This window comes from Triticum aestivum, chromosome 5B, assembly GCF_018294505.1.
Source record: "Triticum aestivum cultivar Chinese Spring chromosome 5B, IWGSC CS RefSeq v2.1, whole genome shotgun sequence".
Classification (NCBI taxonomy): domain Eukaryota; kingdom Viridiplantae; phylum Streptophyta; class Magnoliopsida; order Poales; family Poaceae; genus Triticum; species Triticum aestivum.
In genome coordinates this window covers 712,273,461-712,298,748 of record NC_057807.1, presented here as the reverse complement: position 1 = coordinate 712,298,748, position 25,288 = coordinate 712,273,461, and the positions used below count along the sequence as shown (strand labels likewise).

At 43.8% G+C, this 25,288-nt stretch overlaps 3 protein-coding genes across 3 annotated transcripts; 1 reads left to right on the top strand and 2 right to left on the bottom strand.

Annotated features, from left to right (window-relative positions):
- Positions 1-4,610: 4,610 nt before the first annotated feature.
- LOC123114483 (ubiquitin-conjugating enzyme E2-23 kDa-like) lies at positions 4,611-7,698 on the top strand. Its single transcript, XM_044535975.1, has 6 exons — positions 4,611-4,848; positions 4,947-5,026; positions 6,682-6,796; positions 6,894-6,946; positions 7,053-7,181; positions 7,280-7,698. Exons 1-6 carry the CDS (start codon positions 4,805-4,807, stop codon positions 7,420-7,422), a joined length of 564 nt encoding a protein of 187 aa, XP_044391910.1. The 5' UTR covers positions 4,611-4,804; the 3' UTR covers positions 7,423-7,698.
- Positions 7,699-7,840: 142 nt separating this feature from the next.
- LOC123114482 (1-aminocyclopropane-1-carboxylate oxidase homolog 1-like) lies at positions 7,841-9,157 on the bottom strand. The gene has a single exon (XM_044535974.1). The coding sequence runs from the start codon at positions 9,133-9,135 to the stop codon at positions 8,005-8,007; it is 1,131 nt and encodes a 376-aa protein (XP_044391909.1). The 5' UTR covers positions 9,136-9,157; the 3' UTR covers positions 7,841-8,004.
- A 14,215-nt stretch (positions 9,158-23,372) lies between these two features.
- On the bottom strand, positions 23,373-24,466 carry LOC123117891 (1-aminocyclopropane-1-carboxylate oxidase homolog 1-like). Its single transcript, XM_044538559.1, has one exon. The coding sequence runs from the start codon at positions 24,447-24,449 to the stop codon at positions 23,373-23,375; it is 1,077 nt and encodes a 358-aa protein (XP_044394494.1). The 5' UTR covers positions 24,450-24,466.
- Positions 24,467-25,288: the final 822 nt, after the last annotated feature.

The following is a 25,288-nucleotide window of genomic DNA, read 5'->3' as shown; positions in this document are numbered from 1 at the left end:
AACATGGATGTTTCCTCTGTTGTATTTTTTGGTGCTACAAGTCACAAAATGATGTAGTAAGAAATATAAAAGAAAGGCCTTTATTTCGTAAGAAAATAATATAGCATTAATAAATAGCAGCGCCGAGGAAGGAGGATGAGTGTGGCTGGTGACTGATAGCAACAAGGGCCACGTGGCAGTGAGTGGCTCATCCAAATCCAAATCAAATAATTGGTTGCTTGTCTGTGGGTGAATAGAAATAATAAAGAGCAGGACGGAATCTCCTCTTGCAGCACAAGAAAATAAAAGGAACGAAAATGATAGATGTTGAAGTGGTCAGCAGGTCTGAAAAGCATGGATGGAATCTCTCTATGAATCATTATCTTTCTGTGGATTGATGCACTAGTATCTTTTTGTACTACTACAAACCAGCAATAGTACTAGCTAGTTGTGCCCAACAAGCTAAAGCTAGAGTCAGTATTATTTTTACTAAATCCCCCCTGAGAAACTTAATCTGCACGCTGCTGACTCCTGGAAAACTTATTTTAGCATCTGGCCCGGATTCGTGCCTTACAACAAACCAGACGCGTTTGACCGGCCACGCCGCTAGCGTGGCACCTCCATGTCCCGCCTGACGGAAAAATGCGATGATTGTATCCTTTGAGTTGCCATCAGTTGTCTAATTCGGGAGTTCCTACACAACCCCGGCAATATTTCATGTTGTTCCAAAATGATGTCCCTCTTCAGCCACTGGATAAGGCTACCCTTCGCCAGCTCGAGTGTGTTCATCTCTTCATATAGGGGAGTACTGAAATCTTGAAACCTTTGAACTGGAGATGGTAGTCGTCCACGGTGACCTTACCATGGTTGGGGCTAGGGACAACATTGTGGACCTTCGATTGCTCCCCTAGGATAGAAGGGTGGAATTGGCCCTAAGCAGCTTCCACAGGCTCGTCACAGCCGGCGATCCTTACTCTAAGCTTGTAGGGCTTGATAACCTATAACCAAATGGTAAATTTTGTCTTAGGACGGATGGGTTATGGAAGTATCATGTATGTAGTACTATGAATATTTACCGTCGGCTTACCATAACCTCATCGTAGGGATAGAATTTAGGCAGTAAAGCTTGAGCTTGTGGGAAGGCCATGGAAGCGCAGCTACTTCGATGTGCTTACAGACCTTCAATCATTGGCGCAGTCGGTGCTGGTGCTGGTGATGCCGGTCCTCCCCCCAACAACTCTGTTCGTAGGCTTTGTAATAATGACGACCCTTTAAAATCCGCTAATTTTTCATCTTCGCCAGCCTTTTTCTTGGCTTTCTTCTTTTCGCGCTTCTCTTGCAAAGAATGGTTGCGGGCATATTTCCATGGAGCAAAAATCCCAACTCCCCTCATGCGGCCGGGGTGCTTAGGGTTTCCCAATACTTATGGGGGCCCTTCTCCCATGAAGAGGCCATCGTGTGCTTCTTTATCTTTCTTAATCTACAAGGAGAAATATCATTTGATCATATTGTACGAGTAAAAAATTAAACTCATTATGATCAAGGTTTTGTTGACGACTAACCAGCTTCTCCAACTACATCACTCACCGCTTTTCAGCACCATTAGTACCATAAGCACCATCAGTAGCATCAACACCATCAACAACCAGACCATTTTCAATGTTCAAAAAATCCAGGTTAGTAACACCCAATGATATGAGTGATGTTTCTCTTCCTTTTACCCAATTTCCGGTCCTCGGGTCGTGGATGTAGCCAAATTTTGGGGGAAGATTGGTGCTCACAAGATGCTCATCCTCCTGATTCCAAACCTCGGCCTTTGCACCACAACAACTGCTAGGTTAGCACTGGTTAAATTTCTGAACTCATGTGTGTTGATGTCCCTCTGGTATACAGTGCAGAAAATTACCTTTTTCAAACAGACTGAACAATCATCGGTTGGGCCTTCGTCCTCGGAGTTGTCCGCGTGGCTCACCAAGTTTTCCAACTCAGCCTCCTCCTCCGCCTCTTCGGAATCAGCGTAAGTTGCATCTATAAGCTCATCGGATGCGACAGTGGTCTCCTATGCATGTATATTTCTATCAGTGGAAGCTCCGGGTCCATTACGTCCATCGCTGCCTGCTCTTCATCCTCCTCCTCCAACTCCACCTCTTCCTCCTCTCTGTGCATGCCTGCTAACCGCCTCTCCAAGTGAGGCCTTTCTAGCAAACTTGCATCTCTGTCGACCTCGCTGCCTTCTTTACCGCTCATTTGTACTGAAGCTGCTTCGTTGTTCAGATCAAACTCACCAAGCCCATGTCTGTCAGCTTCTGCAGTGTCCTATAGAACTGATCTACAACCTCTTGAACTTGATTCATATAAACCTTACATTACAGATATTCCAGTATTGGAATTCCATATCCTGAATCCTTAATTCTTGCCCGCTTCAATAGATGATGACTAATTAAAAAATATCAACCTTAGGATAAAGAGTTCATGCTTATGTTTACTTCCATTTTTTTTCTTGCACGTAGGAAATGCGATATTTTCTTTTTACTACAAATTTATAAGTTGTTTTGTTTCACTCATATATATAGCTATCTAGTTTAACTTACCAACCCAAATACTAAATAAGAAAATGAATATAAATAGTTAATGGATTGTGTAGGAAAAAATTCCTGTTTTAATGAATCACAAGTAGAGATATTGCTACCACACAAAAAGCCAATGGTATTTCATAACTAATGGATTGAGCAACAGCTCGTAGACCGCTTGAAAAAGAATATTTATTATTTGAGCTATATCCTGTCACAAGAAGACCAATAGGAGCTATACTTGAAATGGCAATCCATAGAAAAACACCAATACTAAGATTGGCTGAAACAAAATGATATCCCAAAGGAATAACTAACAAACTTAATAAAACTGATATGATTGCTATAGATGGTCCAATGCTAAATAAAGAAATATCTCCTCGGGATGGCAGAATATCGTCCACTCTTCGACTGGTAGGGTTTCGGATTGGGCTTGGTGTTTGGGGTTTGGAATTGGGTCTGGTTGGGAGGGGGGGGGGGGTATCCGGCGGAGCGGCGTGTGAACACAGTGGTTGGACATAACCAGTCGCCGGTAGCACAACTTAGTGGAAAGGATTGCGGGCTCTGTGAAAGGGGTGGGGACAAGGCTCCAAGGGGTTGTTCACGGCGGCAGTCGGCCATGACACGACTGGTGGAACACGCCGACGAGGTGGGTATATAGTCACTACCACTATGGATTTGGAAAGTAACGGGAGGGAAGGGACAAGGTGTTTGGGGGGGGGGGGGGGATGAGGAGTAAGTGGTGAAAAATACACAATTTCCCGTGCCTACTCCAAATGAGACAACCTAATATTTTTATGTCACAAAACACGGGTATTACGCATGTGTAATCAAGACACCCACATGTAAAGTGTGAGAAGAACACACCCACGCGATAAACGAATCAAAAAAATAATAATATATAACGATCACATTGAATGGCTAGGCGGTTGACACAAGGCCTTACCACGCCAAACCAGAGGGCGTGTGGACTTACAAGCTAAAACGTCTAATGGCCTGGTTCTATATAGTGCCATCATATATGCAACTTATAAACGCCAAACTGATGACGCCTATTATTTATAGGGCGTTTGAGAGGCTTAAATCATCTCGTCCAACAGAAAACGAGACATGCTGAAGACTCTCGGGATGGCCGACCATCTAAAAGCAGGGGTTGTAGGTAGTATCGCATCCTTCCATCAGGCGGGAGAGGGAGGTGACCGACGACCGTGGATCAGGCCGGTCAGACACGTCTTGGGTGACGGCGGCCTCACGTGTAATTTAGCCACATGACGACGTAAATGCGAGGGGCCAGATGACGAAATAAGTTTTTGGAAAGGTCGGTGGATGAATTAAGTTTCATGAGGGGCCATTTAGCAAAAGCAAGACGCTAGAGCCATCCGTCTGCATCGGCTGATTCTGATTTCCATGTCCAGAAAAAGATACTCCAGTGCACAACAAGTAGTCCCCGTCACGAGACTCATCTATCCATCCTCTACTAGTACCAGTACTAGTTTATTTCAATTCAACAAGATAAAAGTTAAAACTTATAAAATTGAAAAAGAAGTGCGTTATGATTGCTCTGTCTCCGTGGTGTGGTGTGGACGAAACGCAAACTAACCATTTTGTTTATTTTCTTGCAGACGATCGAGTGTACGTACTCTTAAACTACTAGTACAATGTATTGTATATAATTCTTCCTTCATCCAAAAAACGATGCATCTAGACGTAGTTTAATACTGGATACATCATTTTTTTTCATCTGACAAGGTTTTCCGGACGGAGGGAGTGATGTATCTAGACGTATTTTAGTTTTAGATAAGCTATTTATATTTATTTTTTTACAAGTAGTACTCTATCCGTCTTAAAATTCTTATTTTAGATTTGTCTAGATACGGGTGTATCTATGACACTAAAACATAACTAGATACATCCATATTTAGATAAATGTAAGACACCAATTTTGAGACGGAGGGAGTATTTGTGAAAAAACAAGAAGGAGTAGTATATATTTTTATTTTTATTTTGAAACAAGATGGAGTAGCATTTATTGATGTGGGCAAGATAAGATTGGCCCTCCCCTGTGCCACCACTCCTCTTTTCTGGAATATTATAGCCCTGTGCTTGCTCCCATATCACACAACCTGTCCCCTCTCTCCCTCTTTCTCTCTCTCTCTCTCTCTCTTTCTCTGCAAACAAACAGGAGGCAAGGGAAGCAGAGCAAGGAGGAGGAAGAAGAAGTGAGCAAGCATCCATCCATCGATCCATCGACCGGGATGTCTTCCCCAAGCAAGCGCAGGGAGATGGATCTGATGAAGCTGTCTCTAGTCTCACCTACTTCATTCTTTGTATCTGATGCTTTTGTGAGGATTGTTTGATTCATGTTTAATAGCTAGCTTGCTTCTATTGAGTGGTCAGGATGATGAGCGATTACAAGGTGGACATGATCAACGACGGGATGCACGAGTTCTTCGTCCACTTCCACGGGCCCAAAGACAGTTCGTCTCTCTCCCCTCCTCCCTCTCTCCATCTGTCTCCTCCTGCTTAATTTCTTTGATTGATCCATCGATTGATTGATTGATTAGGTGCGTGATGATATCTGTTTCTTTCTTTCTTTCTTTGCTTGATTGATTGATTTCCCCTCATCTTTGTTCCCAAATGAAATCTGCCTGTTTGTTAACCTACAACTACAATGGAGGATGAACTCAGCTGTCCCCCTTATTTCGGAACAAACAAACAAACAAACAAAAAGAAGTAGCTTCTCTTTTCTGGGATCTTCACCCATAGACCATAGGCATACACACCTCTGCTTTCACCCAAACGGTTTGGAAAGGATTCAGAACCGAAACGTGTAGAGAGATGGATGGCCTTCCACATCTAGCTGATTATCTCATCTTTTCCTTTTTATAAGAAACAAAAAGGAAAAAAAATCCACTTTTATTTGAAGAAAAAAAAATCAGCTTATCCATGCCATTCTCATGGATGGGAAATGGCTTTCTTGCTTCACCTGCTTGTTTCTGTCAACATAATAAACTGGATTGTATTGTACCCCATTCATCCATATCCATATGACCTCTGACTAGATGAGCATGTGAGGACTTATTATTATATGATATGATATACGGGTACGGTAGGTGCTTCATCCACATCCCCACAATGGCCTCTGCTCTGCCCAAGCCCAACCAACAAGTTGCCCGGGAAAAATAGACAGATTTGACCAATACCCCCCCAAAAATAAAGGATGCCCTTTGCCTGTCACTCATGCTTTCACTCATTTATTCTTGCAAGTTTAGTACTCCCTCCGTTCAGGTGTATTGGGCGCCTAAGTTGCTGCACCATGATCTAGGTGTGATTGGATTGGCCGTATTATTAGATATAGTTAGCATTAAAAATCTTGTAAGGTGAGCTAATTGATTGCAATTCCTTCGCCTTACCAATCAACATGCAGCACGAAACACATGCAACCAGAGTTATTGCCCATAAAGGCTAGTCATAGTGGGGAGTAACTTAGAGTAGTAACATGCACATGTTACTAGTCTATGTTACTACTTTCATAGTGGGTAGTAACATAAGTGTGATAACATATAGATCTTCATTTATTGTTTTGTAGACTCATTTTGCATTGGAAAGCGTTATGTGATGGTAACCATATTATGTTACTCTATTTGCCTCTCACCTCATTAATTACTTGACACATCATCTTCTTTGCGAGCAGCCTAAGATTGAAAACTTGTGGATGAGGGTCAAGCGAACGAGGCACGGGAGTGATACGAGGCTGATTTAATTCCTTCGCGTCTTACTCATTTGGAAATTCTAAAATCGCTAAGATGCCCAATACACCTGGAAGGAGGGAGTACTACACATTGTACTACTACTAGTGCTTGTCTGTTCAGCTGTCAAGTTTTCTCTTCCCCACTGTCTCAGTACCAGTGGAAGCGAATGATGCTGCATTGCCATACACTCTACTGCTCCCTCCGTCCCAAAATAAGGGTCGCAAAATCAGCCAGCAACACTAAGTAGTAGCAAATAAACTCTGCACATACAGATTACACAGTAATTTCAAACAAATTTGATCCTTCAATCTGCTCTCTAGCACTTAAATTCATTTGGTATCTAATTAATTACAAGGGTTCCTCTGTTTTCCTTGCTGCAGGTATTTACCAGGGTGGTGTGTGGAAGGTGAGGGTTGAGCTCACAGAAGCTTACCCCTACAAATCCCCTTCCATTGGCTTCACCAACAAGATCTATCACCCAAATGTTGATGAGATGTAAGCCTTTCTTTCTCCTTCATTTCACAAACCAACCATTCTCTGCTCTGCACAAACTCTCAGGTTTCATCGTTTGTTTGTCGGTCGATTTGTTCAGGTCCGGTTCGGTCTGCTTGGATGTGATCAACCAGACCTGGAGCCCAATGTTCGGTAAAATCAACTGATATATGAAAAAACTAGTTTACTAGTATCGACTTTGATGATTTTTTACTAACTGAAGCACCACATTTCTGCTCTTGTCCTGCTGTTGTGGCAGACCTTGTGAATATCTTTGAGGTGTTCCTGCCCCAGCTTCTCCTCTACCCGAACCCCTCGGACCCCTTGAACGGCGAGGCGGCTTCGCTCATGATGCGCGACAAGAATGCCTATGAAAATAAAGTCAAAGGTCTGATTTGTACCAGAACTTCTGTATTCCATATCTCTGTCATAGAGTGCATTATACAGTAGTATTTCCTTAACATAAGCTAAAAAATCTCTGTTCAGAATATTGTGAGAGATATGCCAAGCCTGAAGACATATCCCCGGAGGAGGAGGAGGAGGAGGAGGAGGAGAGCGACGAGGAGCTGAGCGACGCCGAGGGCTACGACTCCGGCGACGAGGCCATCATGGGTCACGCAGACCCTTGACTGGTGGATGGATGGATGGTTAGCTCAGTCAGTAACTCAGTAATGCAGGATGATCATTTCATGTATCTCTGTCAGTCTGTCTGTACATAGCTGCGGCGCTCACCGAATGCCGCCATGGCAGATGCTGAAGAAAGTCATCAGCCATCTCAACTCAGTTTCAGTTCCCCTAGCTCTCGTGTCGCGTCGTTGTTGTTGTTGTCGTCATCGTCGTCATCCCTGTGAATAACTTGCCATTTGTTTGTGTTGGTTCCATTTGCAGTTCATGTTTCCATTCTAGGGGATGTCTCTTCTGTTCTGTTAATTCATTTTCAGTTCATGTTACTACTGTATGTCCAGCTGAATTTAAATCTCCTCTGCATGTCCAGCTGAATTCAAATTTCCACCCTTCAAAAAAGTACAACAGAGATTGCATCTTGCATTGCTAGGATGAATTTTTGAATCATGAGTTCAGATCCAAACACGAATCTGAATCATGAACACAAGAAATGTTTTTTTCAAAGATCTGAACATCAGCATTGACTTAGATACATTCAGATTGGATGAGATACATTCAGATCCTGAATTGTTTGAGATGAGATCCATTCAGATCCTGACGCGCTGGAGCGCAGACACGCCGCCCAGGCCCTTGGTGCCGTAGTGCCGGAGCATCTCCGGCACAGTCGTGCTCCGGTACCGCGCGCGGCCGTCGCCATCACCGCCGGCGACGATGGGCGCGAGCACCCTCGTCGACGCGTCGGCACGGAAGAAGCATGCCACGGAGACCCGGGGCCCGGCACTGCTGGCCACCACGCGGTGCTCCACGCTCCTGAACCGGTCGTTGGACAGGATCTGCAGGTAGTCGCCGACGTTCACCACCAGCGCCCCCGCCTCCGCCGGCACGTCCACCCACGCCGGTCGCCGTTTCTCATCCTCGACGAGCACCTGGAGGCCGCCGACGGCGTCCTGGAGGAGCACGGTGAGGAAGCTGGGGTCGGAGTGCCTCGCGGTGCCCAGCGTCCGGCGCGGCTCTGGGCACGCCGGGTAGTAGTGGCAGCCCACGCTCAGCCCCTCCAGGCACCCGGCCTCCTCCTCCAGGTAGCTTCGGCTCAACCCCAGCGCCTCCGACAGCAGCCCGAAGAGGATGCGCCCCAGCCGCTGGACCAGCCGCGTGTACTCCGGCGCGATGGTCCGGCACGCCGGCGGGATCTGCTCCGGCGGCGGCGGCTCCGGGGCCATCTCCATGTAGAGCGTGTCGCGCCAGCTCGCCGCCGGCGACCGGAAGAGGTCGAAGTTGCACTGGTACCTAGCGCGCCGCTTCGGGTCCCGGCTGTAGTACGGCGCCTTGGCCTCCGCCGGCTCCTCGTTGAAGCGCCGCACCGCCGCGAGGACCTTGGACATGGCCGACTCCGGCACGCCGTGGTTCGTCACCTGGAAGAAGCCGACGGTCGCCGCGGCCGCCTTCATCGCGCCGACCACCGAGGCTCGCTCCGACGGCGTCCCGAGGCCGGCGAGGTCGATGACCGGGATGGCGAACTGGTGGTGACCACGGTGATGATGGGGCGCGTCGGCTAGGGACTCGGGCGGGTGGTGGAAGATGGCGGGGATGGTGGTGACGCCCGCGTCGACGAGGCCCTTGACGCCGGCCTTGGTGCCGTCGAAGGCCTTGAGCGCGCGGAGGCGCTCATGGTCGGAGGCCATGGATTGTTGGAGCAAGCTCTCGTGCAGTGTATGCATATATATGGATCCATTTACAAATTCACAGTGTGTGTGTGGGAGCGAGTGAAGTAGTCGTGGCGCTCTACTGACCAGCAACGTGTTACAAATCAGTAATATCTGCATCAGTAAAATCATGAAATATAATATGGAATTTTTTTAAAAAATTCTAAATAGTGAATGACGCATGAGCATTCGTGGGCTTCATTCTGTTTTTCAATCAACCCGGCCTGGAGCCCAATGTTTGGTAATCTCTATCTTCTCTACAATCTAAAAAGAACCTAAGATTCCTTTTCCTGCCGATGGACCGTGTTCTGCCCACCTTTGTTCATCTACCCCATCTTTTTTCCCCGGTTGGCAAGTGACGATTCGAGTCAATCACCATAATTACATGACCCAATGGGCGTTACACCTTTTCTTTAAAAAATTGCAATCATCATAATTGTAAGATTACCAAAAAAATCGCCTCAAAAAAATCGCAATCACCATAATTACAAGATTTGGCTCCCATAGCAACGCACGGACACATACCTAGTCGATACCGAAACTCGCGGTACTAGTCCTTTATTCTACACGATCAAATTGCTGCTGCAGACATGTGTTCTGGACTCCTTGAACGGCGAGGTGGCTTTGCTGACTCCTTGAAAGATCTGATTCGCACCAGCACCTCTGTAGGTATAGATGCAAACCAGCAGCCGAGGAAGGAAGGAAAGGTCCTCTAATTTCGGACCAAATTAATTGTGTGTTCCTCCCAAATATAACAAACGATCCGATTTGCGTGGAAACAAATCCTCTGATTTTGGGATGCTTCTTCTATATCAATAAAACCGTGGGTGCTAGTGCCCATGGAGTTTCATTTTTTTTTTAAATCCTCTGATTTTCAGCTCCCAACGTCTCGATTTTTTCTAGTCTAGTTTAAAATTAAAATGCCGTCTATATCTACGTCCAAGCCCAACGGTCCCTAACTCATTTTCCTTCTCCTCCTCCTCCCGTTTTTGCGTTGCTTGCAACTCAACACCTCGATCGGATCCAGGCATCCAGCCAGCTAGCCAGCTCCCATGGAAGGATCTCCAACCATGAAGGATCCAGCCATGGACAACATGGTGATTCTACTCCCGTGGAAGGACCTCCAACCAGCAGCTACCTCGGATCCATGCACCTCGGATCGCATCGACGTAAGTACCACCCACGCCTTCATTTGATTTCACTGCTTAATCTCATCTGCTTCATCTGGTCCTTCATTAGTCTCGACCCTTTGATCCTGCATGCACAAAAAGGAGAGAAAAAATGATTTTGTTTTTTGCTTTCCCCAGATGCTTGTTGAATATCTTCTCATGTTGAGTGTTACTTGCATAACTAATGATGATTTCTCTGCCTGTGGACGTACTACCCCTCGCAGTCTGTTGATGATATCCCCATACTCTCTTCGCTTGACAACGGCAGCGCCACTACAGCTGATGGTGGCTTTCAGCCCATGGTGAGTTATTAACCATCACATCTCATATCTCTGCATTTTAGCCACTAGACTATTCACTTCTTCTACAAATTAATACTCAGCCCATGGTGATCGCAGGATGAGCAGCTGCCTATTGTTGTTAATCAAAACTCCGCCGCAGTTAATGATTCCCATGATGTAGAGAACAAGGTCGATTATGTTCCTCTCAGAGTAAGTGCCCAACCTCTTTACTTTCCTACATCAAACAGAGCATATACAGTTGGTTCCATGCTGTGCATATATTACCACCTATGAAAAGATAATGTATCTTCACATTGTTGCAATAGCTCCTCGTTATTCTCCTCATATTGGTCATGATTTCATAAAGTAGTATAAGCATGCAACTTCTTGATCTAACCTACTTAATTATGGAAGATCGTTAGGCCAGAGGGCACGGAGATTCAAGGAAAAAATCGCCCTGATGTTCGTTATAAACCAACGGCTCGGAAAACTACAACTTTCAAAGTAAGATAATTTGTTATCTTCATTTTGCTTTACAGATTTCAACTGTTCCAAAAATCTCACAACTCAGACGAGTTGTTACCTCTACTCACATTAATATACAAATATTAAGTTAGCTACTACTCTGTGTTCATTGGTTGTGTTGCAGAAAAAGAAAGGATTCCCGGCATGTTTCAAGGTTGCCAAGAGTGACAAGGATGATACTTTTCCGACGGTAAGGTCCTGCAAAAATGATTCCATATTGCTTCATCAATCATTTTTGCGACTAAAAAGTTTAAACAATCACATGTCCATAAGCATGCTCTGTTTCACTGAAAAACGGAAACTATGATAACATATTAAGTGTAAGGCTAGCTGTAAGAAGATCGGTGTATATGTCACACTCGGTATTGTTTATTGCTTAGTCAAGCTTCTTATGATTGGAGGAACAGACTAACTATAAATAAAATAGTTTTTCCAACAAGGACTAATTATGAAAAATGTGCTTCGGTTGTGTTACAGAGGAAGAGAGGCAGGCCAGCGGGTTCCAAACCTGCTAAGAGAAAGATGGAGCAGAAAATGGCACGGAAACCGGCATTGGTTGACGACATTCATAACTCGGATTTGACAAGTAATACAGAGACAAAGGTGAAATTTCCAGCGGAATATCCCAGCTTCATCAAAGAGAAGTTTCTTACGTTGGTGGAATAGGCTAACTATAAATAAGATAGTTTTTCCTACGAAGACTAATTATGAAAAATGTGCTTCGGTTGTGTTACAGACGAAGAGAGGCGGGCCAGCGGGTTCCAAACCTGCTAAGAGAAAGATGGAGCAGAAAATAGCACGGAAACCGGCTATTGTTGATGACATTCAGCACTCGGATTTGACAAGTAATACAGAGACAAAGGTTCAAATTGCCAGGAGAACATCACAGCTTCACCAAGCGTATGTTAAAATCTCATGTAGTTCAAGGCTTTTATCTGGTAAGTCTATGTTCTTTAGGTGTCTGAATGAATGGATGTATGTATATTTGCTTACAAGCAACTTATTCTCCTCTTGTAGGGTAAACTAAAAGCAAAGTGTAAAATACTGCCTTTTGTTCTCCTCTTGTAGGGTCTCCCGGGTAGCTTTTGCACAGCGCATCTTCCGAAGGAGAATAGTACAATCACATTAGAAGATGAGCATGGGGAGAGCTATGTTACAAATTACCTACACGACAGGAAGGCGCTGAGCGGTGGGTGGGGAGAATTTGCGCGTAAGCATAGTATTAGGGTCGGCGACGATGTGGTCTTTCAACTTGACGGAACCAAAAAATTCAAGGCAAGTCCTTCCCGGATGTTTCATCGATTTCTCCATCATTCCTTTGTGGTATTTTTATCTTCCAAATGCACGGTAGGATCACTACCTTACTTTAGCGGTCTAATTTCTGGGATGGATATATTGTTTTTAGGTGCATATACTAAGAAATGGACCGCCCGGTTTGGACACATCCAAGAAGAATAACATGTGGAGTGAGTCAAAAGTCCCATCTTGTTCGTATTCTTGCGCTTGTTCGTCATTTATTAATTGTACACTGAAATAGCATATCAAATCTGAATCTTCTGTATCATGTGTTGCAGACGAGGCAGAAGGTTCAGAACATGGTGTCAATTCTAAAGATCATCTAGAGGTTACCGCTGGAGACAGCAGCTCAACATCCAGCATGATGGCAACAACCTTATTTGCGAGGGAAGAAGCGGTAGGCATCGACGAACACGATGTGAGATCTCCAGATCCAGGTCTCGGCGATGTGGAGAACTTCCAAGTCATCCTCCATGGCTCGATCATCGACCTCCCGGACGGCATGCGCCCAGAAGGCGGTCCTCCACAGGAACCTGCTCGAGACAAACCATATTCTGGTTGAAGGGTGATCATGGAGACCAGTCACATCGCCGAGTGCGTCATGGCCCCCTTGCATGCTGCTGCTGCTACTTCTTCTCGCGAGGTTCTCCTGGTGTGGAAGAAGACGCTGGGGTCATTGGAGGGTTTAGGAATGGACGTGGCGTTCTTGCGCAGACGCGTTGAAGACCTTCTCGGCATCCATGCTGCTCGGGCATCGACGGTTCGAGTTTACAGCCGCTGCCGGTGGGGACTGTAAAGGATGTTCTGGAGGCAATGGATGTGGCGATGGAGGAGTTTGAATGAGAGTGTGGAAAGAATGCCCAAGCATGGCAACTGAATTTTTGTGCACGTCATTACTAACTTTCCCATGTATGATGCCGTATCAACTTCATCTTGTGCTCCCTCATTGAGTGGTACGTAGTACTCCCTCCGTCCTTAAATACTTGTCGGAGAGATGGATAAAATTGAATGTATCTATAACTAGAATACGTCTAGATACATCCATTTTTCCGACAAGTATTTCCGGACAGAGGGAGTATCTTTTGTATGCATCCATGCATGCAGTGTTCTTGTACGTATTTGTGTGTCTCCGGTTTCATCTGAATGATCAGTTTCAGTTCCACTCAGTGTCTTGCTTGTCGCTGTGAATAACTATTTTAAATTGGAGATCTGGTACTACTCTATCCCGTTTTTTACGTCTGTTCACCAACTATTTTAAATTTTCATATTATCTATATTTTTATTTTTCAACTGGTGAACGACAGAACTTTCATCGAACGGCCAAACACATCGATCGCGAGAAGAGAAAACCCTCACCCCCCATTATCGTGATTAGAGCATCTACAAGGGAAACCCAGTACCCGCTCCACCTATAGGGCTGCCTCGTCAGTGCTCGGATCGAAAGACTCCACCTATAGGGTGTGCATGTGTCCGTTTATAAGGGTGAGTATATACACATGTATATTAGCGATTGCGTCTGTACTATATTAAAAAAACTAGTCTTTTAAATAACCCACTCAAACGTTAGTGCCGCTAACCGCTGCTGGCGCCCACGCACCACGTCTAGCGGGCCGGCCCAGCAACCTGGGATTCGAACTCAGGTGCGACAGCTGAAGACTTGACGTAACAACCAATGAACCGAGAATACTTTGCTGACTACAATCCGAAAACAGTGCTATTTAACAACCGTTTTAGTACAAAACATTAACATATAATCTGTACATATAAATCATTTGAAAAAATAAAAAGTGGAATTGGGAAAAACATAGAGTTGCTATAAAAAAGTTTGCATGTATGACAAAATAGTTCAAAATTTTGGAAAAGTTCATGGAATGTGATTTTTTTAAAGTTTCATGAATTTGAAAAAAAGGTCATCGATTTTGTACAAAAGTTCACAAATTTGGACAACAAAGGTCATCAAATTTGAAAAAAGATGTTCATCAACTTGAAAAAAACTTCATCCTATTTGAAAAATGTTCACGGATTCAAAAGATTTGAAAAAATGTTCACGAAAACGAAAAAAGTTCATAAACTCGAGAAAGTTCACAAATTTAAAAGAATCATAAAATTTTGAAAAAAGTTCAGCAATTTGAGAAAGTTCACAATTTTGAGAAAAATGTAATCCATTTTGAAAAATAGTTCACAAATCTTGAGGAAAAAGTTCATCAAATTATGAAAAAGGTTCGTTGATTTGGGAAAAAGTTCACGGATTTGAAAAAAAAGTTTATCAATTTGAAATAAGTTCATCGAAATTGAAAAAAACTTTCATCAAACCTGAAAAAAGTTCATCAAAATTCAAAAAAAGATCACCAAATTTGAAAAATAGTTCAATGAATTTGAATAAAAGTTCACCAAAATTCAGAACAAATTCATGGATTTTTAAAAAGTTCATCAATTTTAAGAAAACATTCATGTATTTGCTTACCATTCCATCGGACCAAGATGAAGAAAAAACAGAACGAAAAAAATAGAATAAGGAAGAAGAACGAATAGAAGAAAAAAGTAAAAGGTAATCAGATCCTGCCCGGCAGCTGGGTGGTTACGCTAGCGTTTCTTGATAGGGCGGTAGCTGGCTCGAATCCTAACTGCGCTCTTTTTTTCGGATTAAGACACAAAAGAAAGCCCAATAAATGGGCCGGCCCAGCGCGCCTCGGGGGTGTGCGCCCATTGTTAGGGAACGTAGCATGCAATTTAAAAAAAATTCCTACGCTCACGCAATATCTATCTAGGAGATGCATAGCAACGAGAGGGGAAGAGTGTGTCTACGTACCCTCGTAGACCGAAAGCGGAAGCGTTTGACAATGCGGTTGATGTAGTCGAACTTCTTTTCGTTTTGACCGATCAAGCACCGAACGTACGGAACCTCCGAGTTCTTCACACGTTTAGCTCGATGATGTCCCTTGAACTCTTGATCCGGCTAAGTGTCGAGGGAGAGTTCGGTCAGCACGACGGCGTGGTGACGGTGATGGTGAAGTGATCCGCGCAGGGCTTCGCCTAAGCACTACATGAATATGATCGGAGGCGTAAACTTTGGAGGGGGGCACCGCACACGGCTAACAATGTTTGTTGTGTGTTCTAGGCGCCTCCTCCCCACATATATATAGGTGGGAGGGGGAGGGGGACAGCCATGGGGCGGGGCCTTGTCCAATTTGCCCCCCCCCTTACTATCTTTTCCGGAGAGGGAAGGAAAGGGAAGAGAGGAGGGAAGGAAGGGGGAGGCCGAATTGCCTCCCCTTCCTTCTCTCTTCCCCTTTTCCTTTCCCCTTCTTATTCGGCCAGCAAGGGGGGCGCAGCAGCCCATGTTGGCTGTTTCGTTTCCCCCCTTGGCCCAATAGGCCCATATAGTTTGCTGGGGGTAGCCTGGAACCCCTTCCGATGACCCGATACGTACCCGGTACCTCCGGAACACTTTCGGTGTCCAAATACTATCGATCGTCCTATATATGAATCTTTACCTTTCAACCATTTCGAGACTCCTCGTCATGTCCATGATCTCATCCGTGACTCCGAACAACATTCGATCACCAAATCACATAACTCATATAATACAAAATCATCATCGAATGTTAAGCGTGCGGACCCTACGAGTTCGAGAACTATGTAGACATGACTGAGACACCTCTCTGGTCAATAACTAACAGTAGAACCTGGATGCTCATATTGATTTCCACATATTCTATGAAGATCTTTATCGGTCGAACCGTTATGACAACATATGTTATTTCCTTTGTCATCGGTATGTTACTTGCCCGAGATTCGATCGTTGGTATCTTCATACATAGTTCAATCTCGTTACCAGCAAGTCTCTTTACTCGGTTCGTAATATATCATCCCGTAACTAACTCATTAATCACATTGCTTGCAAGGCTTGTCATGATGTGTATTACCGAGAGGGCCCAGAGATACCTCTCCGATACTCGGAGTGACAAATCCTAATCTCGATCTATGCCAACCCAACACACACCTTCGGAGATACCTGTAGATCATCTTTATGATCACCCAGTTACGTTGTGACGTTTGATAGCACACAAGGTATTCCTCGATATCCAGGAGTTGCATAATCTCATCGTCAAAGAAATATGTATATGTCATGAAGAAAGCAATAGCAATAAAACTTAAGATCAACATGCTAAGCTAACGGGTGGGTCTTGTCCATCACATCATTCTCCTAATGATGTGATCCCGCTCATCAAATGACAACACATATCTATGGTTAGGAAACTTAACCATCTTTGATTAACGAGCTAGTCTAGTAGAGGCTTACTAGGGACACTGTGTTTTGTTTATGTATCCACACATGTATCAAGTTTCCAGTTAATAAAATTCTAGCATGAATAATAAACATTTATCATAATATAAGGAAATATAAAATAACAACTTTATTATTGCCTCTAGGGCATATTTCCTTCATCCATATACAATTCTAGGGACGCACGACTGGACGCACCCGCCACGTCGGATCCAGCCCAATGTGGCCCACCCGACCCCACATAAATTGACCCCTATCCGCACTCCGAAGAAAACCCTAGCCTTATTCCACTACACTCCAGTCCACTCTCACGGTACCAATCTCCTCTCCGGCGTGCTCTGGTGTTCTCCTCGATGGCAGCTACTAGATTCGACTCCGAGATGCCTGGACCTAACGGCTCCAGCAGTGAGCAGATCTGTCTCGATCCATTCTACGTCTTCGACCGCTACCGCCGCACGGATGACGGGAAGGGCAAAGGAAAGGGCAAGGACGCCTGTGGGATTTCCAGACTCCTCGAAAACAGAGTTGCAGACTCCCTGAGAACGCCTTACTCCTCTGCGAGTTCACATGTTACTATTCTTGTTGCTCTCATTTACTTCTTTTTGTGTTATTTAATTTACATTGGCACTTTACTCAAAACAACTATTTACTTTCACCCTCACTTTGCTTTGAGTCTACAATACTTACAGGCATAATTTCATAATTCACTACAAGTGACAAAACCCAATTTCTATGTTCCATGTGAGATTGATACTCTTTACTTCAAAAAAGCGACAACTAAACCATGCGGAATTTTTGGCCATTGTCCATGATGGACTACTTTGCGCCCTCCTTCCCGACTCAGTGGCGGCCCCCTTGATACCGACCATTGCCGCTGAAGTGCTCGGCGCTCGCCTGCCCAACGCCCACTAGGCCTACCATGTGCTCTACCATGTGGTGCTGCCCGCTCCTGCCACGCTGTTAACTCCTTCTGGGACCAGCAGAACATGTTCAACCCTGCAATGAGCAACCTCTCCATCCAGCCACACGCCAACACCAATTGGTACCTCGACTCTAGCGCCTCGTCACACATCACCGAGAACTCATGTAACCTCTCCCTAACAATGGCGGCGAGTTCATCAACCATCACATCCCCTCCTTCGTCTCTGCTAATGGTGTCTCTCTCTCCATTTGTCGTGCCCCCTACACATCCATGTAGAACTGGAAGGCTGAACGAGCCACAAGGGGCACAAATGACATCCTCCGCACACTCCATGGTATTGTGTGGTTATGTTAGTTATAAGGGCTTCATTAACCTAAACTTGTGTAATGACTTTCTTTTCCTCCGTTCCAAAATATAAGGTGTATTGGTTTTTTTTAAAGTCAAACGTCTGCATGTTTGACCAAGTTTCTAGAAAAATATATCAATATCTATAATACCAAATTTATATCATTTGATCCATCATGAAAAGTCTTTTCATATTTTATCCCTTAGGTATTGAAGACGTTGATATTTTCTTTATAATTTTGGTCAAACATACAATCGTTCTACTTGCCCGAAAACTAACACCTTACATTTGCACCGCGTCGAACCTCTTCTTTTCCTGTGTTCTATCTCTTGTGCGTCGAAACAAAATCTATGTCAACTTGAGAAAAAAAGAATTCTATCTGTACATACATAGATACACCTTTGAATTCATCCCGGCCGTTTAATCCCTGAGATACATTTTCTACTTGCTGCGTGTGTGCTTGAGCACGGGTGGCCTGTTTGTGGTGAAAGATGGTCTTCCACTCCACGTCAAAGTCTAGCTAGTTGAGTCGTATCATGTGGAGGAGCCGCAACAGACTCAAACGTGTTGACCATGAGACATTTTCTGTGGAGTCCAAATGCGCACTGGTAGTACATGGGAGGTAGTCATCGTTTCTCTTAGACGACGAGAGGCGAAGGTAGTGCAGCTTGGAGTTGGAGAAGTTGCCAAGCTGAGGAAGCACCCTACCGGAAAACAGTATCGTGGAGAGGTTACTATGATAGTATCTCAGGTTGTTGTCGAAGGAGCCGAGAAACGCAGGGACGACATGAGCTCGTGGGGTCGCCGGCGGTGCGTCGTGGAAATCATCAGATAGCTTCCACCGGGTCTTCAAGTCCAGTAGAGGTCTGCTCACCTCCGGCCGGCCATGGAAGGTGGTGTGGGCGGCTATGGCAAGCATGAGAAGAAGCAGATTAATGGCCGTGGGACTCATGCTGTGGTTGGCTTCGTACAACTATGAGTATGAGAAGAACCCTTGATTTATACTAGTAGTAGTAACATTAGAGAGTGCCTGAATTAGTGAAGCTGGTCGACGTTCGGAGTCGTCGTTGGTCTCGTCAACGCCGACGGTCGATCCGTCTCAGTGCTGCACCACAGGCGTGTCTGAGACGTCCGGCGTCGATCGGAGTGCACCACGGCAGGCCGTGTCTGACAAGTCCGACGGCGATCCGCCATTAACTTCATGCAGCCAAGCCCGCGTACGCTGCATGCTGCGATGGCCGCGTGACCATTTTTTTCCACACGTATCAAGTCAAGTGTTACGACTTGACGTTTGATGATGGTCAAGCGTTCTTCTCCGCTCCCCGCTCCAGCCGGCACTGGCGATCCATGGTGACAGGCACAGCGGGGCGCGCAAATGCACGGGCAACATCTTCACTATACTTGAATTTATAAATAAAACAACATCTTATTGGAGTATTTATTAATCAAAATACTACTCCAAATTCTAAGGTTGTGTCAAGTAACTCATGAATAGTTGCCTGGACAAGTTTTCGCCGCAAACTTTTTAATTCTTATTTTTTTATTAAATAATGATATATTTATCACTATGCACATTTATCACTATGCAACTAAAATCAATTGATCAGAACCCCGCAAAAATAATAGATTGGAGACAACAAAGAGGGTTGCGATTTTGAGCAACTTCACTTTGGAACACTTTGGTGTCATAAGACAAACAAAGCAAATGTATGAGACCGAAAGGCAAAATATGCAACATAGTGCAATCAGAAGAAGTTGATTCGGCACACACCAAGGTCCTGTTTGTTTGGGCTTTAGGGACCAGATTCATCTTTGCCGATGAATCTGGAATCTGAGACAAACAACTATTTCAAATCTGTTTTGCCAATGAAATTGAACATGGAATATGAAACAAACAGCTATTTCAAATCGGTTTTGCTAGTGAAGCTGAGTCTGGATTCAGACCATTTTTAGTGCAATTTGCAAAAGCACCTCAAATTATACTTCGATGGCGAATCAACTTTACCACTGAAGCAAATCTACATGTGATTCGAATGCAATCAAAACTGAAATAAACAGGGTCTTATATCACTGCGAATCAACATTTACTCTGAAGTGAATTCAGACATTATTCATAAAAGAAAATTTTAACAAAAGGGCCTAAAGTACCAACACTACCATAGCTTCGAGTTCTAGGTCCTAAGAGAAATATATGGAGAAGTAACAGTAACAGAACATAGGCATGATTTCTCCCATGTTGTTTTTTAGAATCAGGCACTACATAGTAATGAATATTGGGCTTCACGGAGGTCCAAGAATGACACCATCCATGAACAATGACACCATCCATGAACAATGACCAAGAACCAACATATATCGTATTCTACATTATGGCTATTAAAGTACCAAACCATTTATATTAGACATATAGGTGAGCTTGCATAGTATAAATTCATTGTAAACCCGGTGCATCTTTCATAAGTTCCACTGACAAAGGCTAATGCCAGGGCCAAATGAATGTTGGTCGGGAAAGAACACCATGTCTGATAGTCGATTGGGAAAGGCCCATAGCGACACCAATGGATTGCTGGTCGGGCAAGAATACTCGTCCGATGGTTGTTCGGGAAAGGCCCATGGCAGCCCCAACGGATTGTTGGTGGGGAAAGGCCCATAACAGGCCAAACAAAATGTTGATTGGGAAAGATACTCCATAATCGACAAGTAGTCGGTCGGGAAAGGGTTTTCACATGTGGACTTTCCCCAACAGACAGGGTAGGTCGGCAAATAGTCTTTACGGATAAACTGTCTGTCGACAAAACTTGTATTCCCGACCAACCTACCTATTGAGGATGTAGTCATGTGATGTAGTTATATATTAAACACAAGCCAAGGAAGTTAAAACCAAATCGAAACGAATTACCACAATAACCTGCGAGTTAAAAAAATAGTTAAGCCCATGAGTTAAGAACGGCATGGGGAAGCGCATGTTAGCCTCTAGTATATTTGAAGTTGGAGCAGATTGTATTGCCTCGTCCAAAAGAGTTAATCTTAACATAAGACCGTTGCCGATCCCCTGTTCAAGTAGTTCTTACAATTAAATAAATTTCCCGGCTAACAAATATGAGACGCTTCAATATTGCTCGGTCCAGTTCGTGTTTCGGCCTTTAGCCCATTATCTGGAGTGAAAAAGAAAAAAAACTGTGAAGGGTAGATGGGGGGTTGACATGTTTGGAGGGCGCCGTTATGTATCGCTTCATGCAAGACCAAACAAGATCTAGCCTAAAGGGGCGCCCTCCCAACCACTACTATTGGGCTGGCCCAACTTTCTAGTTAGTAAAATTTTCTTTTATGTCTTCATTCATTTGTTTTTTTGCCTTGTTACATATGTTTATATTTTCCAAAAACTACAAGTATATATATTTTCGACATGAATTTATTTAAAAATAATTTAAAAATCATGAAAATTTTGTAACCCTAATTATAAAAAATGTGTATAGCTTTAAAAAATTGTTTGTGACATTTAAAAACTTTGAATACATTTCAGAAAATAAATGAGGCGTTTTTATTAAAAGTGTATACAATGTATAAAAACAGATTTTTTAACTGCAAAAAACTGGTTTGTACCATTAAAAAACTTTTTACACCTTTAAAAAATATGTCCTTGGCATTTAAAAAAATTGGTGATAAAGTGTGAAAACTGTTCACTTACTTTAAAAAAATTGTATCATCTAAAAAAATTGAATATTAGTTTGGAAAATTTTATAACTACTATTTGAAAGAAAAAAATCAAAGCATGTGTTTGAAAATATGTTAATCATTTATTTGAGACATGTAAAAAAATTGATGATAAGAAAAATATATGGTGGCAAATGAACATGGTGGCAAATGAACGGTTTTGTCCCAGGTTCAGCTAATCCATTTCCTGATCTCAAAAAAAAAGTTGATGCAGTTCCAGTGTCTGCTTCTTCCCTCTAGTTTTTGCATCTAGGGTTTTCTCTGGTTTTCTTTTTCCTTTTTATACTTTTATGTTATTATTTTTGTCTTTTTTAATATTTTACATTCGCTTTTCTTTCCTAATTTTGTTAAGATATTTGACAAACTTTATAAAAATCTGATGTATATTTTTCAAAACACATGTCGATTTTTTCAAAATACAATATGAATAATTTAAAATGTGGGATGAATGTTTCAAAAATGAGTAATGAATATTTTTAAATACATGATGAACATTTCTATATACATGATAAACAATGAACATTTTCTAGATACACGGAGAATATTTTGTAATATCGGATGTATGCTTTTTAAATACACCATGTAGCTTTTATAAAATAAAAACATTTTCTATATATATATATATATATATATATTATGAATTTACCACAACAGGTGGAAGAGGCGCATGGAAAACACATCCTACCATTCGGTGGTAGTTACACTCATGTCTCATATGCTACCATGTGAGTAGCCATGTGTGTTCGGTTAATTTGGTTAATATGGTTCGATTAGTATGGTTTATTGGCAAATATGGTTCTCCTACATTGGTTAATAGGGCATATGCAACGAAATTATGGCTCGGCTCTGTTAAAACCACTATTTTGGTATGATTACGGGAAAGATCACATTAACTAACTTGAACGAATTTTAGAATGACTCAACGAGCTAAAGCATGACACAGTCGCACATGAACAATTGACAAATGAAAATAAAGTAATTGGCATGCATAGTTCAGTACCAGCTAGGAGTAGCAACAAGCATAGCATAACTGTACAACAATACAAGTCCAGAAGCAATAATGATTTGTTCAGAACTCTAGCTCATCCAGGCTTTGCACAACACGAGGTCACTTGACGTGGACAGAAGCACTAGCCAAATAGTAGTTCATCACGCAACACTCAAGCATCAGCATTTCAGAGGCAAAAGCACGCACATGAATCGAGTAAGCATCAGCCAAATACCAGCGTCTGGGATGAAAGGTCAGGAGAAGGCGACATGTGCACCTCCGTGTCGGGAAAAGGAATAGCTGAATACCCACTACTACTTTCTACTACTCCATCTCAGAATATAAGATCGTTTTACAAGTTGTTTTAGTTTGCAAAATGGTCTTATATTATGGGATGGAGGAAGTAGGTCTCTGTGTAGCCATGCGAGGCGTCTTACTATGTCGACGAGTGCTTTGATGAGTAGCAGAGAGAAAAGTTAAAAAACTTCTACACGCAGATGTACATACATTGTTGCATTGGCGGTTCTATTTTGCAGGTATTAAATGGTCAGATATCGTATTTAAGACTGAACAATGGAGGAATGGCTGATTGGATGAAATTATTACCTGACAAAGAAGACATACATAGTTCGATGGCATATCTGAAATCGGACCGACCGCACATGTCAAAACTATTATTCGGTCTATTTTGCATTGCTCAAACGACAAATTATATAGTATTTATTAGAGCCTCAAGTAATCGAGAGCAGTTTGGGATGATGAGGCCGACTTGAGCGTTGTCCTGGACGAGCCGAACAGCTCCTCCGCCTTGATAGTCCGGTACCGTGGTGGACCGCTCCCGTCGACGACCACCGGCTCACACAACGTTGCCATATTCGCCCTGAAGAAGCACACCACCGACAATCTGGGTCCCACACTGTTGGACACCACACGATGCACAACGCTCTTGAACTTGTCATTGGACACCAGCTGCAGGAAGTCGCCCACGTTCACAGCCAACGCTCCCGCCACCGCCGGCACCTTCACCCACACCTTCTGTTGCTTGTTATCATCAACGAGCAATTGCAGGCCGCCATAAACGCCATCCTGGAGCACCACGGTGAGGAAACTGGCGTCGGAGTGCCTGACGGCGCCCAGTGTGAGGTGCGGCTCCGGACACGCCGGGTAGTAGTGGCAGCCGAGGAGCAATGCATCTAGGCAACCCGTCTCGTCCTCCATGTATCCACGCTGCAACCCCAGAGCCTCAGACACTATCCCGAACAGGAAGCGCCCCAGCTGCCGCATGAGCCTTGTGTACTCCGGCACGACGCCCCTGCACACCGGTGGCAGGATCTCTTCTGCTAGCCGGTCCGCGTCATTGATGTACATGGTGTCACGCCACTTGGCTGCCGGTGACCGAAACAGGTCCGCATTGCCACTGTACTTGACTTGTCTCTCCTCGTCCCGCGTGTAGTAGATCTCCTTGGCCTCCGCAGGCTCCTCGTGAAAGCCCCGCACCACAGATAGCATGTTCGACATGGCTACCTCCGGCACACCATGGTTCACCACCAAGAAGAAGCCCAATTTCTCTATAGCCGCCTTCACCGTGCTGACCACCTCCGATCGTCGGCCCGAGAGGTCGATTACCGGGATGGCAACGTCGGTGGAGAAAGGCGCCAATGGGGCAAAGGACTCGGGAGGATGGTGGAAGATGGACGGGATGGCGGTGATGCCAGCATCAACGAGGCCTTTGACGCCCGCCTTTGTTTCATCGAATGCCTTGAGGGCACAGAGGCGCTCATGGTCGAAGTCGAAGGCCATGGGCGTATTATTGGTAGCTCGAGGTTAATTCCTCTATATGTCTACGGGTAGTGCAGTATAGTGCATATATAGATGATTGTAGCCAATCTTATAGAGTATTAATTGAGTATCGTCGTCCTGCTACGCAGGATATGAGACTATTAATTGAGTATCCCGCTATACGTCCATGAGTAGTGCAGTACAGTGTATATATAGGTGCTTCTAACCAATCTTAGAGTATTAATCGAGTATCCACGTCCTTATACTACATGGGATACAGGAGTATTAATTTAGTATCACTCTATACTCTAGGGGTGGTGTAGTATAGTGTATATATAGATGCTTTTAACCAATTTAAAGTATGAATTGTGTATCCGCGTCCAGCGACGAAAAGGATACTGGAGTATTAATTGAGTAACTGGAGTATCCTATTTTGAATGAATTTAGGAAAACAAAAATAAAAAAATGATACTGTGGGGGATACAATTGAGTAATTATTATAAAATGAAAATAAATAAGGATACTGTGGGGGATACAATTGAGTAATTATTATAAAATGAAAATAAATAAGGATACTGTGGGGATACAATTGAGTAATTGTTGCTGCTGAATTCAGTAAAAGGAAAATGAATACCTTAGAGCAACTCCAATGCGCTGACCCATTTCGTCCGCGTGCGTCCGTTTGGGTCATCGCGGACAGAAAAACCGACCAAACGCGCTGACCCGGAGGCCCAACCCGTATTACTGTTTTTTTTTGCCTATTTTAGTATTTCGAAGAAAAGGAATATCAAACAGAGTCCAAACGGAATGAAACCTTTGGGAGCGTGATTTTTGGAACGAACGTGATCCAGAGGACTTGG

What these genes read in the sequence shown, in the direction of transcription:
- LOC123114482 (XM_044535974.1), bottom strand. Translation starts at nt 9,135, where the DNA reads ATGCATACACTGCACGAGAGCTTGCTCCAACAATCCATGGCCTCCGAC.
- LOC123117891 (XM_044538559.1), bottom strand. Translation starts at nt 24,449, where the DNA reads ATGGCCTTCGACTTCGACCATGAGCGCCTCTGTGCCCTCAAGGCATTC.
- LOC123114483 (XM_044535975.1), top strand. Translation starts at nt 4,805, where the DNA reads ATGTCTTCCCCAAGCAAGCGCAGGGAGATGGATCTGATGAAGCT. An exon ending in CACCCAAATGTTGATGAGAT is followed by an intron (nt 6,797 to 6,893) that starts GTAAGCCTTTCT and finishes CGATTTGTTCAG; the next exon opens with GTCCGGTTCGGTCTGCTTGG. An exon ending in GACCTGGAGCCCAATGTTCG is followed by an intron (nt 6,947 to 7,052) that starts GTAAAATCAACT and finishes CTGTTGTGGCAG; the next exon opens with ACCTTGTGAATATCTTTGAG.